Source organism: Pseudopipra pipra, chromosome W (genome assembly GCF_036250125.1).
Source record: "Pseudopipra pipra isolate bDixPip1 chromosome W, bDixPip1.hap1, whole genome shotgun sequence".
Lineage (NCBI taxonomy): Eukaryota > Metazoa > Chordata > Aves > Passeriformes > Pipridae > Pseudopipra > Pseudopipra pipra.
The window spans coordinates 21,430,677-21,447,165 of NC_087580.1; the positions used below are offsets into that span (position 1 = coordinate 21,430,677).

Sequence of the window (16,489 nt, forward strand, 5' to 3'; positions counted from 1 at the left end):
TGGGGGGGTCGTGTGTCCCCCCCCGTCCCCTGTTGTCACTCTGCCTCTGCCCGGCTGCTCCCAGTGATCCCAGGAAAGCTTCTCAGTTCTCCCCAGTCTTGGTTATTCAGGGGCAATGGGGTGGAACCGAGTTTGGGGGGGCAGAACCAGCCCTGCAATCAATGAGGAATTGGGACCCCCCTGTGTTCCCCCAATGTCAACCCCCTCTGGGGGGGCTTTGGGAGGGCACCTGCCCCTCAGTGTGCACCCAGCACACACCAAAAGGTGCTGGGAAACCTCCAAAACCTCCCCACAGCCCCTCAAGGACCCCCAAACACACTCAAAGCCCACCCAGGGTCCCCACCGAATCCCTTTTTCTGGGGACTTCTCTGGGCACTGGTGGTGCTGGGAGCCCCCCCGGCTGTGGGGGAGGAGCTCTTGGGTGAGTGGGGGGTGGGAAGGGGGCAGTTAGTGGGAAAAGGGGGGTCAGAAAGGACAAAAGGGGTGGTGGGACCCCAAACTGAGTGGGAGAGGAGTGGGACCCCTCAAAAGTGGAGAGGGGCAGGGCACTGTAGTTTGGGGGATGATGGGAATAGGATGGGAGAGGTCAGAAGAGGGGGGAAATAAGAGAGTGGGACCCCCAAACTGAGCATGAGGGGGCTGGGGAGTGGGGGGATGATGTGGAAGGGGTGGGAAAGGGAGAAAAAATTAAGGGTTGGGACCCCAAAAGTGATCCTAGGCAGGCTGGGGATTGAGGGACCATGGAAAAGTGGGAGGAACAGGGAGAAGGGTGGAAAAGGGAGGGTGGGTCTGGCAGGTCTGACGGTCCCATGGGGGTCTTTGGGCACAGGGAGGTTGGTAAAGGGGGTGGCCCTCTGAGCTCCCAACTTCCTGTGGGGTGCTGGGGGCTGCTGGATCCAATCTCAGCCTTGGATCATGCCAACAGCTTCAGTTTAAGGGAATTACAGAGCTGTGACTGAAACACTTCTGTCCCCCAGGTTTTAATGATGGCAAATAAAATCTATTGATAGAAATGAATTATTTAGGGTTACAAATGATCAGACAAAAGATCTTCATCAGAATTATTTACTGCACAATACAAACACTAAAACTACCAGGAGTACAGGAGAAGATAGGACAGTGCTCTACACTAAAGCAATTGTTGAAGCAATTCTACTCAAGCTGGCACTAAAGCAATAATTCTTAATTAGAGATGGATGGAACTCCCCCAGACCAACGCTGGTGGGAAGATCTCTGCTCTCAGCCTCCAGCAGTGACCTTGGGGGGTCCCCAGCCAAGGCAGGAATCTCCACACACCCCCAGGAAGGGTTCTGTTGGAAGAAGCTGCCCCTGGGAAAGGGGACTGGCCCTTTGTGGTCAAAAGGGATGGACTGACAGTCACTGGACTCCAGGGGTTGCCTCCCCATCAGGGGGTTCATTCGGGGTGGAAGCAGCAGCTGAAGCTCTTCCCGCAGTCAGGGCACTCGTAGGGGGCCCTTACTGGTGGGTCCGTTGGTGTGAGGTCAAGTTACCGCTCCAGGTGAAGCTCTTCCCACACTCCCCACACTTGTAGGGCCTCTCCCCGCTGTGGATGCGCCGGTGGGTGATGAGGTGGGAGTTCTGCTTGAAGCCCTTCCCGCACTCGGTGCAGCGGAAGGGCCTCTCATCCGTGTGCGTCCGCTGGTGCAGGAGGAGACTGGACTTGGTCTGAAACGTCTTCCCACATTCCAAGCACTTGTAGGGCCGTTTTCCACTGTGGATGCACTGGTGGGTGTGAAGGGTGGAGCTCTGTCTGAAACTCTTCCCACATTCCCTACACGTGTAGGGCCGTTCTCCACTGTGGATGTGCCAGTGTTTGATCAGGTGGGAGCTGACCCTGAAGCTTTTCCCACATTCCCCACATGTGTAGGGTCGTTCCCCAGTGTGGATGTGCTGGTGTTGGATCAGGTTGGAGTTGTAACTGAAGCTCTTCCCACATTCCCCACGTGTAGGGCCGTTCCCCAGTGTGGATGTGCTGGTGTCGGACCAGGTTGGAGTTGTACCTGAAGCTCTTCCCACATTTCCTACATGAGTAGGGCCGTTCCCCAGAGTGGATGTGCTGGTGGGTGAGGAGGTTGGTGCTCTTCCTGAAGCTCTTCCCACATTCCAAGCACCTGAAGGGTTTCTCCCTGCTGGGAGGCTGCTCAGGGACCACCAGGTCAGAGCTCCCCCTCAAGCTCCGGCCGCCTTCCCGGCACAGGCTGGCTCTTTCCTCCTCAGAGCACCCTGGGCTGGCTTTGGAGCCCCTCCTGCGGGGGGATCTCCGGCCCTTTTCCTCCCCGCTGCCTTCCTGCGCCGGGGAGCCCTTCAAAACGGCCTCTCCCACCAGGCTCTGCCGGGGGGATTTGTCCTCCGGGCTCTCTGTCCTCAGCTCGGGGCCTGGGGCAGGAAGCAAGAAGGACAGGGAGGGGATTTGCCTCCGGCCCACAGGGAAGGCCAAGGACATCCCCCCAACTCCGGCCCCGGCAGGACGGCGGCGCCAGCGGGGTTGTCCTGCAGCCGGGGCCATGCTCGGCTGACAGAGCCAGCACAACACCCGCCCAAAGGGACACTGACTGCCTCCTCACCTGCCTGGGGGGCCCAAGGCATCTTCCTCTTCCTCGCAGCCTCCTTCATCTGCCCAAGCTTTGGGAAGGAGAAATCCTGATGGGGGGGGGAAAACAAGGGCTGAGCGCGTTGGCTTGGGGGTTCCTCCTGCCCAAGTCCAGCTCTAGAACTCACCGGGCATCCTGTGACCATAAAAACCTCCAAAACCACCCGGATTCAGCCCAGAAAAACCCAAACAATCAAAATTCAGGCAAAAGCTCCTCAGAAATAGTGAGAAAACTCCTGCCTGTCCAAACTGCAAAAAGTTGAGATTCAGCTAAAAAGTACTCTAAAATATGAAGATTAGCCCCAAAAAAACTCTCCCAGGAGTTCCCCCTCTCTGGTCTCTCCCTTCTGGGGTTCAGAGGGTCTGCCCTGTCTGCGATGCTGGGGGTCCCCCTTAGGGATGCTGGGAGTGTTGGGAGTCCCAAGGGTCCCTTCTCCTCTGACTCTCACCTTCAGGGTGCCACGTTCCCAGACATTCCCCCTCTCCAGGTTCTCCACCTTGCTGTCCCGGGGATCCCAGGGGTCCCCACTGTCCTACTGTGCTGCTCTGAACCAGCAGAGTAGTTGGAGAACAGCTGGTGGTAAAGTGTGGTCTGTGCCAAGTGTTTTAGGGCTCTTTAGCCCAAAGAAATGTCTGTGCCCTGAGAACATTGGATCCAGCAGCCCCAGTACCCCAGAGGAAGTTGGGAGCTCAGGGGGGCCACCTCCCTTTGCCAACCCCCCTGTGCCCAAAGACTCCCATGGGACTGTCAGACTGTCCAGACCACCTCCCCTTTTCCACCCTTCTCCCTGTTCCTTCCACTTTCCATGGTCCCCTCAATTCCCAGCCTGCCCAGGATCACTTCTGGGGTCTCAACCCCCACTTTTTTCCTCCCTCTCTCACATCATCCCCCCACTCCCCAGCCCCCTCATGCTCAGTTTGGGGGTCCCACCCTCCCCTTTCCCCACTCTTCTGACCTCTCCCACCCATTTCCCATCATCACCCAAACCTCACTGCCCCTCCCCCTCCACTTTTGGTGGGTACCCTCCTCTCCCACTCAGTTTGGGGTCCCACCACCCCTTCTGTCCCCTCTGACCCCCCTTTTCCCACCGACCTCCCCCTTCCCATCCCCTGCTCACCCGAGAGCTGCTCGCCCGCAGCCGGGGTGCTCCCAGCACCACCAGTGCCCAGACAAGTCTGCTGACCCATCCCTGTCCAGTTCCAGCAACTGCTCGGCTCCAAGAGGCGCTGGGAGCAGAAGGCAGCCCCCCGTGTCCGTGCGGCTCCGCCTTCGCCGCCTCTTTGTGCCGGGAATTCCGCCGCGCTCCAGCCGCGGCAGCGCCGGGCGGGGAAGGCGCAGGGGCCGGGCGGGGCCCCCGGTTCCCCCGGGCGGTCCCTCGGGCCTTTCCCTGCCCGGGAGGGCGAGCAGCCCCCGCAGCCCCCGCTCCCTCGGGCCGTTCCAGCCCTCGTGGGCAGCGAGGGGCGCTGGATGGTCCCTACGAACCCCCTGCCCTCAGTCCCTCCTGGGCTGGCACATCTCCCAGCCTGTGTCACGGACCCGGCTGCTGCCAAGGGACGGCCCTGCTGCAGTTTGCACTTAAACCCAACAAACTGGGGTGGGGGGGTAGCCCTGGAAATCTGGGTTTTGCTCCCACGGCTCTGCGGGGGCTTCCCATGGGCTCTCAACCTCCTCTGGGCGTCCCCTGGTCCGGTGTGGGCTCCTCCCGGGCTGCAGCTCTGCTCCATCCTGCACTCACCCAGAGCTCCAGCTGGTTCCATGGAGCAGCGATCCCCTGGCCCCTGCCAGTGCAGGCACCTCGCCAGGGCTGTTCCTCAAGCTTATCTGGCCCCCTGCCAGTCTGGGACTCCTTCTCCAAACCACCAATCCAAGTGTGCCTAACGCCCTGGTTGGTCAGTGCCGGCTGGGGCAGCGGGCACTCGCTGAGGGGATGAGAAAACTGCACCCAGGGCTGGGCTGAAAGAGGCTTCAGCACCACTTCTGATGGCCCAGGGGCAGCATCTGGCTTCTCCCAAACAGAGAGAGGGCACTTGTTCCTCTGCAGGGAGTCAAGGGCAGGAGGGTGACTCCTGCTGCATGGATGGAATGGCAGAGGAGCCCTTGGGTCCCCAGGATGGACCAGCACTTGGAGATACAAACTGCCCTGGGGCTCAGGATGCAGCTGCCAGCACAGATTTCCCTGCAAAGTCTGCAGGGAGTCGAGCTCTGCAGAGGAGATTGTGCCCCATGGATGTGGCAGTGGTTGCAGGGGGGGATGGCAGCAGCTTCAGCTCCACGGCACTTCCTGGGGGGAGCTCAGCCCGGGGGGGTGGGCAGGGACCTGATGGGGATGGACAGGGGCCCAGCAGGGACAGCCAGGGCCTGCAGGGGAAGGCACAGGGACAACCTGGCCCCCCACACTGCCAGGGCTGTCTCTGCTCCTCCTTGCAGGCTCCGTGGCCAGGCACAGTTGGTGTTCCTGGGTGCCCACCATCTCAGCACTTGCAGCCGCTCAAATCAGCGCCCGCAGCTCTGCAGCAAAGCCCCAGCTCACCTGGCACACAGGGGATGGACACAGCACCTGCTCGGGGATGGGCACACACAGCTTTGTGCCTTCCCCACCACGGGGCTCTCCTTCCTCAGCAGCACCTCTGCCTTGCACTTATTCTCAGCCTCACCTCAGGGACAGCTCTGGGCTCACCTCCGCGCCACTTCTCAGCCTCACCTCAGGGCCTGGGCTCAAGGACAGGAACCTGCAGGGAGGGGACATCAGGTGCAAGCTGAGGGCTGCCTGCCTGCACTGGGCTGGGGGCTTCTTTCTCCTTCTACAACCAGCCCAGAACTCAGCCTGCTTTGCTAACACCACACATTTACAGACTAACCTTGCAGATAGATATGGACAGACATCTCTATCCCCCTGGGGATGGAGCCTCAAGCATGTGCTGCCACAGGAATGGTAATCAGAGAATCACAGAATCAGCCACGTTGGAAAAGACCTCTGAGATCATCAAGTCCAACCCTGGATCCAACCCCGCCGTGCTTCCCAGACCATGGCACTGAGGCCACATCCACTCTCACCTTCAACACCTCCAGGGATGGGGACTCCACCCCCTCCCTGCCCAGCCCATTCCAAGGCCTCATTACTCCCTCAGCAAAAAACTGCTTCCCAATATCCAACCTAAACCTCCCCTGGCACAGCTCCAGACCCAGCCCTCTTGTCCTACTGCTGCTGCCTGGCAGAACAGCCCCACCCCCACCTGGCTACACCCTCCTGGCAGGGACTTGCAGAGAGTCAGGAGGTCTCCCCTGAGCCTCCTCTTCTCCAGCCTCAACACCCCCAGCTCCCTCAGCCTCTCCTCACACCACTTGTGCTCCACTCCCTTCCCCAGCCTCGCTGCTCTTCTCTGCACCTGCTCCAGCCCCTCCAGGGCCTTCCTCAACTCAGGGCCCAGAGCTGGACACAGCACTCCAGGGGTGGCCTCACCAGCGCTCACTCCAGCCCAACAATCACTTCCCTGCTCCTGCTGACACACTCTTCCTCAGCCAGGCCACCATCCACTGGCCCTCTTGGCCACCTGGTCACACTGGGGATTGGGGGTACAAACCAGGACAGACCAGGACAGACCAGGACAGACCAAGACAGACCAGTACCTCCTCACTGCTCCCCAGATCTCTCCTGGAGCTGGGCCACGTTGTTGTGGGACACCTGAGCTCCCCCCAGTGTCCTCCCAGTACAGCCCAGTGCCCCCAGTACAGCCCACTGTGTTCCTGTCCCAGGGTGCCGAGTGATCCTTATTTGGGGGGGTTGGAAGGGATTTGAGGGGGGGCTGGGGGAGATTTGGGGGGATCTGGGAGGGGTTGGAAGGTGATTTGAGGGGTTTTGGGTGTAGTTGGGGGAGTTAAAACAGGTTTTGGGGGCATTGGGGCATCAAAGGGATCAGTGGAGGGAGAGGATTAAAGGGAAAAGGGGGGTTAGGGGACATTTGGGGGGCTTAAAGGGGCCTGGGGGGGAGAAGGGGCTGCACCACGAGCAGGTGAGTCCTGAGACCCCCCCGGTGTCCCCAAGACCGACTTGGTGTCCCCAGTTCCGCCCTTGACACCCTGAGACCCCTGTGATGTCTCCAATGTTCCAAGGGACTTCCCACAGCCCCATTTCTCCACTTGGAACCCCCAATTCCACTGTCCCCAAATCCCTCCCCACTGTCCCCAAACCCCATCCCTGATGTCCCCAACCCTCCATCTCACCCCAGCAGCCCCCCCTGGACCCTCTGACCACAAAAACGACCCCCCCACCCCCGCTCACAGAAAGGCCAAGGGCATCTGGGGACACACTGGGGACAGCTGGGGGCTTTGTGGGGCACTAGGTGATTACTGGGGGATACTGGGACACACTGGGGGGAACCAGGGGGCACTGGGAGGAACTAGGGGGTTACTGAGGGATGCTGGGAGGGCAGTGGGAGGGATTAGAGGTGAACTGGGGCACACTGGGGGTCACTGGCAGAGAACTGGGAGTTCCTGGGGGATTACCAGGACACACAGGGGGACACTGGGAGGTTACTGGGCCACACCGGGGGTTACTGGGTGCCCACTGGAGGATCACTGGCCCATACTTGAAAGCAGTGGGAGGTCACTGGGACACACTGGGTGGTCACTGGGGGGTTACTGGGCCATACTGAGGGTCACTGGGAGGTCACTGGGATATACTGGGGGCACTGGGATCCCCTTACCTTGATGTGGTACATCTCCCCCCCCGGATTTTGGGGAGCATCACTAGGACCCCTGGGGGCTGGGGGACCCCATGAACCCCACTGCTGGGCTTTAGAGGACCCCACAGAATCCCCTCAAAACCCCTGAAATCCCCTCAGAAATCCCCCCCTCGACCCGTCGAAACCTCCTCAAGGTCCCCTCAAATCCCCTCAGAGACCTCATCGCTCCTCAGCACCCCCCAAACCCTCTCAGTGACCCGCAAAACCCACCTGGGACCCGCCAAGCCCATTCAGGGACCCCCCAATCCCCCTCAGGGACCCCTTAAACCCCCCAGAGACCCCAAAACTGCCGAAAAGGTCCCCGCAAAGCCCCCCAGGACCCCCAAACCTCCTCACAGACCCCCAAAAGCCCCCCTGGGACCCCCCAAATCTCGTCAGAAAACAAAACTCCCTCAGAGACCCCCAAACCCCTTCAGGGACCTTCAATTTCCCCCCCGAGTCCCCTCAGGACAGCGAATCCCCTCAGGGACCCCTCAAAACGTCCCCGGGACCCCCGAACTCCTCCGCTAAACCCTCCCGAGCCCTCCAACCCACAGCCGCGCTCCCCGCAGCCCCCGAGGGGATCCCCAGACCCCGCTCTCGCCGCCCCCCCCGCCAGACTCACAACGACAAACAGACCCCGCCGCCATCACGGAGTCCCGGCACCCAACATGGCGCTGGCTCTGCGCGCGCACCGCCCGGACTGACCCGCCCTGCAGCCAATCAGCGCGCGGCCACGGCCCCCGCCCGCCCTCTGCCACGCCCCCACCCCGCGCGGGGCGGGTCTCTGAAGGCGGAGGGCGGGCAGAGCCGGCGCCATGTTGGCCGCGTGAGAGCGGCAGGGGAGGGGGTGGCGGTCGCTGCGCTCGCTGTGTGAGCTGGTGGGGGTTTCGGTGAGAGCGGGGCTCTGGGGATCCCCTCGGGGGCTGCGGGGAGCGCGGCTGTGGGTGGAAGGGCTGGAGGTCTCGTGGTGGCTTAGCGGAGGAGTTCGGGGGTTCCCGAGGAGGTTTTGAGGGGTCCCTGAAAGGACTCAGGGGGGAGGTTGAAGGTCCCTGAAGGGGTTCGGGGGTCTCTGAGGGGGTTTTGGTTTCTGAGGAGATTTGGGGGGATCCCAGGTGGGCTTTGGGGGCCTCTGAGAAGGTTTGGTATTCCTGGGGGCTTTGCGCGGACCTTTTCGGCAGTTTTGGGGTCTCTAGCGGAGTTTAAGGGGTCCCAGACGGTTTTGCGGGTCCCTGAGGGGGATTGGGTGGGTCCCTGAATGGGCTTGGGGGTCCCAGGTGGGTTTTGCGGGTCACTGGGAGGGTTTAGGGGGTGCTGGGGAGGGATGAGGTCTCTGAGGGGATTTGAGGGGACCTCGAGGAGGTTTCGACGGGTCGAGGGGTGGATTTCAGGGGTTTTGAGGGGATTTTGTGGAGTCCCCTAAAGCCCAGCAGTGGGTTCATGGGGTCCCCCAGCCCCCCGGGGAGGGGTCCTATGGATGCCGCCCAAAATCCGGGAGGAGATGTACCACATCTGAGTAAGGGGATCCCTAGACCCCCGTATATCCCAGTGACTTCCCAGTGACCCCCTCAGCGACCACCCAGTGTGTCCCAGTGACCTCCCATTGCCCCCCAGTATGGGCCAGTGATCTTCCAGTGAGCACCCAGTAACCCCCAGTATGGCCCAGTAACCTCCCAGTGTCTCCCCGTATGTCTTGGTAATCCCCCAGTAACTCCCCAGTTCTCTGCCAGTGACCCCCAGTGTGCCCCAGTTCCCCCCCAGTCCCTCCCAGTGCCCCCTGGTTCCCCCCAGTGTGTCCCAGTATCCCCCAGTAATGACCCAGTGCCCCCCAAATCCCCCCAACTCTCCCCAAGGTGTCCCCAGATGCCCTTGGCCTTTCTGTGAGGGGGGGGGTGTTTTTGGTCAGAGGGTCCAGGGGGGGCTCCTGGGGTGAGATGGAGGGTTGGGGACATCAGGGATGGGGTTTGGGGACAGTGGGGAGGGATTTGTGGACAGTGGAATTGGGGGTGTCGGGGGGGGATTGGGGCCATGGGGAGGCCCTGGGGACACTGGAGACACCAGGGGGGGTCTCGGGGTGTCAGAGGGGAAATTGGGGACACCCAGAGAGTCTTGGGAACACCAGGAGGGTCTCAGAACTCACCTGCTCATGGTGCAGCCCCTGCCCTCCCCTCCCCCCTCAGGCCTCAATAACCCCTCCAAATGTCCCTAACTCCTGTTTTCCCTTTAATCCCCTCCCCCCACAGATCCTTTTGACTCCCCAAAACCCCTTTTAACTCCCCAAAATGCACCCAAAACCCCCCAAATCCTTATCCAACACCCTCCAGATCCCCCCAAATCTCCCCCCCACCCCTCAAATCCCTTTCAACGCCCCCCCCCTCCCCCCAAAAGAGGGAGCCTGGGACAAGAACACAGTGGGCTGTACTGCGGGCACTGGGCTGTACTGGGAGGGCACTGGGGGGAGCTCAAGTGTCCCACAACAACGTGGCCCAGCTCCAGGAGAGATCTGGGGAGCAGTGAGGAGGTCCTGGTCTGTGCTGGTCTGTACTGGTCTGTCCTGGTCTGTCCTGGTTTGTCCCCCCAATCCCCAAAGCCCCTCCCCAGCTCCCCCAGGACCCTCCCACACCCCAAAGCCCCCCAGGCCCCCCCAGGCCCCTGACTTGGTCCTGCTGCCCCTTGAGCATCTGCAGCTGCTGCAGAACCAGGCATTTCATCAGCAAATGTGCAGGTGACACCAAGCTGGGGGTGTGTTGATGTGCTGGAAGGCAGGAGGGCTCTGCAGAGGGACCTGGCCAAGCTGGATCCATGGGCTGATTGCAAGGGGATGAGGGTCAAGCAGGCCAAGGGCCGGGTCCTGCCCTTTGGCCACAAGAAGCCCCGGCAGCCCCCCGGGCTGGGGCCAGAGTGTCTGGAGAGCAGGCAGGCAGAAAGGGAGCTGGGAGTGGGGATGGGCAGGAAGCTGAACAGGAGGCAGAGTGTGGCCAGGTGGCCAAGAGGGCCAGTGGATGGTGGCCTTGCTGAGGAAGAGTGTGTCAGCAGGAGCAGGGAAGGGATTGTTGGGCTGGAGTGAGCGCTGGTGAGGCCACCCCTGGAGTGCTGTGTCCAGCTCTGGGCCTGAGTTGAGGAAGGCCCTGGAGGGGCTGGAGCAGGTGCAGAGAAGAGCAGCGAGGCTGGGGAAGGGAGTGGAGCACAAGTGGTGTTGAAGGAGAGGCTGAGGGAGCTGGGGGTGTTGAGGCTGGAGAAGAGGAGGCTCAGGGGAGACCTCCTGACTCTCTGCAAGTCCCTGCCAGGAGGGTGTAGCCGGGGGGGGTGGGGCTGTTCTGCCAGGAAGCAGCAGTAGGACAAGAGGGCTGGGTCTGGAGCTGTGCCAGGGGAGGTTTAGGTTGGATATTGGGAAGCAGTTTTTTGCTGAGGGAGTAATGAGGCCTTGGAATGGGCTGGGCAGGGAGGGGGTGGAGTCCCCATCCCTGGAGGTGTTGAAGGTGAGAGTGGATGTGGCCTCAGTGCCGTGGTCTGGGAAGCACGGCGGGGTTGGATCCAGGGTTGGACTTGATGATCTCAGAGGTCTTTTCCAACGTGGCTGATTCTGTGATTCTCTGATTGCCATTCCTGTGGCAGCACATGCTTGAGGCTCCATCCCCAGGGGGATAGAGATGTCTGTCCATATCTGTCTCCAAGGTTAGTCTGTAAATGTGTGGTGTTAGAAAAGCAGGCTGAGTTCTGGGCTGGTTGTAGAAGGAGAAAGAAACCCCCAGACCAGTGCAGGCAGGCAGTCCTCAGCTTGCACCTGATGTCCCCTCCCTGCAGGTTCCTGTCCTTGAGCCCAGGCCCTGAGGTGAGGCTGAGAAGTGGCGCGGAGGTGAGCCCAGAGCTGTCCCTGAGGTGAGCCACTGGGCACGAGGCCGGGGCTGTGCTGAGCAGGCCCAGCCCTCACATCCCCCCAGCCAACGCCGGCTGCCCGGGGGGCTTGGGAGGGACCCCCAGCCCGTGTGCCCCACACTGAGCTGGCAGAGAGAGAGCCAAGGGACAGGGATGTGGGCAGGGCCCCGGGTGAGGGACAGGCAGGGCCATTGCAGGGCCATGGTGAGGGCACAGCCTGTGGCAGCAGAGCTGCCCAGGGCCGGGGGCAGCTGGGGGTGTTGGGACCAGCCAGTGCTGGGGCCGAGCAGAGCACGAGGCCTCTTGCAGAGCCCTGGAGCAGCCTCCCACTTGCCAGCCCTGCCCTGGTGGGGTGACACTGTCCCCTCCCTCCAGGACACTCCCCCAGAAATCTTTGTGGTGACCTTTTGTGTCTATTGCTGGTTGCTGATTCCTGCTGGGGACCTGAGGGACCCTCTGCAATCCCATCCATGGGGCACAATCTCCTCTGCAGAGCTCGACTCCCTTCAGACTTTGCAGGGAAATCTGTGCTGGCAGCTGCATCCTGAGCCCCAGGGCAGTTTGTATCTCCGAGTGCTGATCCATCCTGGGGACCCAAGGGCTCCTCTGCCATTCCATCCATGCAGCAGGAGTCACCCTCCTGCCCTTGACTCCCTGCAGAGGAACAAGTGCCATCTCTCTGTCTGGGAGAAGCCAGATGCTGCCCCTGGGCCATCAGAAGTGGTGCTGAAGCCTCTTTCAGCCCAGCCCCAGGTGCAGTTTTCTCATCCCCTCAGCGAGTGCCCGCTGCCCCAGCCAGCACTGACCAACCAGGGCGTTTGGCACACTTGGATTGGTGGTTTGGAGAAGGAGTCCCAGACTGGCAGGGGACCAGATAAGCTGGAGGAACAGCCCTGGCGAGGTGCCTGCACTGGCAGGGGACCAGGGGATTGCTGTTCCATGGAACCAGCTGGAGCTCTGGGTGAGTGCAGGATGGAGCAGAGCTGCAGCCCAGGAGGAGCCCACACCGGACCAGGGGATGCCCAGAGGAGGTTGAGAGCCCATGGGAAGCCCCCTCAGAGCTGTGGGAGCAAAGCCCTGGTTTCCAGGGCTGCCCCCCACCCCAGTTTATTGGGTTTAAGTGCAAACTGCAGCAGGGCCGTCCCTTGGCAGCAGCCGGTGCCGTGACACAGGCTGGGAGATGTGCCAGCCCAGGAGGGACTGAGGGCAGGGGGTTCGTAGGGACCATCCAGGGCCCCTCGCTGCCCACTGATGGAGAAGAGAAGACAATGCCAGGAGGAAGGAACTGGCTGGCCCAGAGGCACAGGAGGGAAGTCAGGCACTCTGAGCCATACCTGGGGAAAGGAATTGCAGCAGGGGGAGATCGGCACCACCAACTCCTTGAGCACCTCCTCAGAAGGGCCCCCAGACTGCAGTGGAGGAAAGAACTGCAGCTGTGACTGGGGGGCACAGGGAGGAGGGAGACAGCCAGCGTAGAGGGCTGGGAGCGGGAAGGGATAAGCTGAGAAGGTGACGGGATAAAGAACTTGTGTCGAGGTTTCTCAGTCAATTGGAGTGATTTTGTGGCACTGCTCGGCTCCGTGGTGCTGGGGAGGTGGCAGCGGGACACCCTAACCCACAGCCCCCCAAGGACCCCCAAAAACATTCAGAGCCCACCCAGGACCCCACCCAACCCCTTTTCTGGGGGACTTCTCTGGGCACTGGTGGTGCTGGGAGCCCCCCCGGCTGCGGTTGAGGAGCTCTTGGGTGAGCGGGGGGTGGGAAGGGGGAGGTCGGTGAGAAAAGGGGGGTCAGAGGGAATAAAGGGGTGGTGGGACCCCAGACTGAGTGGGAGGGGAGTGGGACCCCCAAGAGTGGAGGGGGGAGGGGCTCTGAGGTTTGGGGGATAATGGAAAATGGATGGAAAGGTCAGAAGAGTGGGGAAAGGGGAGGGTGGGACCCCCAAACTGAGCATGAGGGGACTGGGGAGTGGGGGGATGATGTGGAAGGGGTGGGAGAGGGGGCAAAAAGTTGGGGTCGGGACCCCAAAAGTGATCCTGGGTGGGCTTAGGATTGAGGGGACCATGAAAAGTGGAAGGAACAGGGAAAAGGGTGGAAAAAGGGGGGGTGGTCTGGCAGGTCCGACAGCTCCACAGGGGTCTTTGGGCACAGGGGGGTTGGCAAAGGGAGGTGGCCCCCCTGAGCTCCCAACGTACTGTGGAGTGCTGGGGGCTGCTGGATCCAATGTTCTCAGGGCACAGACATTTCTTTGGGCCAAAGAGCCCTAAAACACTTGGCACAGACCACACTTTACCACCAGCTGTTCTCCAACTACTCTGCTGGTTCAGAGCAGCACAGTAGGACAGTGGGGACCCCTGGGATCCCCAGGACAGCAAGGTGGAAACCCTGGAGAGGGGGAATGTCTGGGAACGTGGCACCCTGAAGGTGAGAGTCAGAGGAGAAGGGACCCTTGGGACCCCCAACACTCCCAGCATCCCTAAATGGGACCCCCAGCATCGCAGACAGGGGAGACCCTCCAAACCCCAGAGGGGAGAGACCAGAGAGGGAACTTCTGGGAGAGATGTTTTGGGCTAATTTTTGTATTTTGGAGTATTTTTTAGCTCAATCTCAACTTTTTGCACTTTGAGTGGGCTGGGGTCTTCTTACTCTTTCTGAGGGGATTTTGCCTGATTCTCAGTAGTTTCAGTTTTTCTGGGCTGAATCTCAGTGTTTTGGAGGTTTTTATGGTCACAGGATGCCTGGTGAGTTCTAGAGATGGACTTGGGCAGGAGGAACCCCCAAGCCAACGCGCTCAGCCCTTGTTTTCCCCCCCCCATCAGGATTTCTCCTTCCCAAAGCTTGGGCAGATGAAGGAGGCTGCGAGGAAGAGGAAGATGCCTTGGGCCCCCCAGGCAGGTGAGGAGGCAGTCAGTGTCCCTTTGGGCGGGTGTTGTGCTGGCTCTGTCAGCCGAGCATGGCCCCGGCTGCAGGACAACCCCGCTGGCGCCGCCGTCCTGCCGGGGCCGGAGTTGGGGGGATGTCCTTGGCCTTCCCTGTGGGCCGGAGGCAAATCCCCTCCCTGTCCTTCTTGCTTCCTGCCCCAGGCCCCGAGCTGAGGACGGAGAGCCCGGAGGACAAATCCCCCCGGCAGAGCCTGGTGGGAGAGGCCGTTTTGAAGGGCTCCATGGCACAGGAAGGCAGCGGGGAGGAAAAGGGCCGGAGATCCCCCCGCAGGAGGGGCTCCAAAGCCAGCCCAGGGTGCTCTGAGGAGGAAAGAGCCAGCCTGTGCCGGGAAGGCAGCCAGAGCTTGAGCCAGAGCTCTGAGCTGGTGGTCCCTGAGCAGCCTCCCAGCAGGGAGAAACCCTTCAGGTGCCTGGAATGTGGGAAGAGGTTCAGGAAGAGCTCGAGCCTCTTCACTCACCAGCACATCCACACTGGGGCACGACCCTACTCATGTGGGGAATGTGGGAAGAGCTTCAACTGCAACCCCAACCTGATCCAACATCAGCGCATCCACACTGGGGCACGGCCCTACACGTGTGGGGAATGTGGGAAGAGATTCAGGCAGAGCTCCTCCCTCGTGAAGCACCAGCACATCCACACTGGGCAGAAGCCCTACAAGTGTGGGGAATGTGGGCAGAGCTTTAGGCAGAGCTTTGAAATGATCCTACACCAGTGCATCCACACTGGGGAACGGCCGTACATGTGTGGGGAATGTGGGAAGAGGTTTCAGACCAGCTCACATCTCAGGCATGAGCAGACACAGCACTCACCTTTCGTCAGCAGAAATGGCTCTAGGTTCTCATTCAGGCTCTCCTCACTATCCAGCACAAATTTGAGGATTGATGCCAGCTCAACCTGTGTCAGAGGAGCCATGGGGTCAGCAGCTCTGCTGCAGCTCACAGGAAGCAACCACAGCAGACTTGGGGCAGCAGGCAGCTCCCTTGCCTACCCATGCTGGTGCCCACACTTGCTGCCACAAGCCTTTGACAGACCAAAAACACCGGTGAGCACTGCAGTACCCACTCCACACTGTCTTTTAAGGGGACCCAGAATAGGAGGGCAGGTCTCAGAGCACGCCCTGAAAGCCACCGCTGCTCCTGCTGCACCCCAAGGGAGGGAACCCCAGAGGGATTACCTGGGTCTTGTAGTCAAACTCATTCCAGTCACCAGGGCTCTTGCAGCTCACAGAGGTGTGATACAGGAGCAGCACAGCCACCTGAGCAAGGCAGGGAAAGTGTCACTGACCCCACGCCAGTCATCAGCACCTTGGTGCCAGCCAGGACTAAAGCATGGCACACAGTAACCTTGGCCAGAGCCAGCTCCTCTCCATCCACCAGCTTCTGTGCAGAGACCAGGTTCTCTGCAGCCAATTTGTGCCTGCAGTGCTCTGCAACAAGAAGCAGGATTCCCTCTGCCCCGAGTGCGGGAAGAGCTTCAACCAGAACTCCTACCTCATCAGGCAGGAAGAGCTTCGGCCGCTGCTTCCACCCCAAATGAACCCCCTGATAGGGAGGCAACCCCTGCAGTCCAGTGACTGTCAGTCCATCCCTTTTGACCACAAAGGCCAGTCCCCTTTCCCAGGGGCAGCTTCTTCCAACAGAACCCTTCCTGGGGGGTGTGTGGAGATTCCTGCCTTGGCTGGGGACCCCCAAGGTCACTGCTGGAGGTTGAGAGCAGAGATCTCCCCACGAGCGTTGGTCTGGGGGAGTTCCATCCATCTCTAATTAAGAATTATTGCTTTGGTGCCAGCTTGAGTGGAAATGCTTCTACAATTGCTTTAGTGTAGAGCACTGTCCTCTCTTCTCCTGTACTCCTGGTAGTTTTAGTGTTTCTGTTGTGCAGTAAATAATTGTGATGAAGATCTTTTGTCTGATCATTTGGAACCCTAAATAATTAATTTCTATCAACTGATCTGATCTGCCATCCTTTAAATCTGGGGGACAAAAGTGTTTCAGTCACAGCTCTGTAATTCCCGTAAACTGAAAGTGTTGGCATAATCCAAGGCTGAGATTGGATCCAGCAGCCCCCAGCACCCCACAGGAAGTTGGGAGCTCCGGGGGGCCACCCCCCTTTGCCAACCCCGGTGTGTCCAAAGACCCCATGGGACTGTTTGACCTGCCAGGCCACCCCCCCTTTTCCACCCTTCTCCCTGTTCTTCCCAATTTCCCACTGTCCCCTCAATCTCCAATATCCCCCCCAATCAGTTTTGGGGTCCCAACCCCCAGTTTTTGCCCCCTCTCCTGTGGATGCTGAAGGAGAAAATGAGGCTGCTCACACTGAGTTCCATTGTGGGACTTG

At 60.5% G+C, this 16,489-nt stretch overlaps 1 protein-coding gene across 1 annotated transcript in view; it reads left to right on the forward strand.

Moving 5' to 3' along the window:
- The first annotated feature begins 14,207 nt into the window (after positions 1 to 14,207).
- The window catches only part of LOC135405273 (zinc finger protein 501-like), a 40,906-nt gene continuing 38,624 nt past the window's right edge, over positions 14,208 to 16,489 (forward strand). Inside the window, exon 1 of the mRNA XM_064639939.1 lies at positions 14,208 to 14,914. Coding sequence (XP_064496009.1) covers positions 14,226 to 14,914 — 689 coding nt within the window. The 5' untranslated portion in view covers positions 14,208 to 14,225. The remainder of the gene's footprint in view (positions 14,915 to 16,489) is intronic.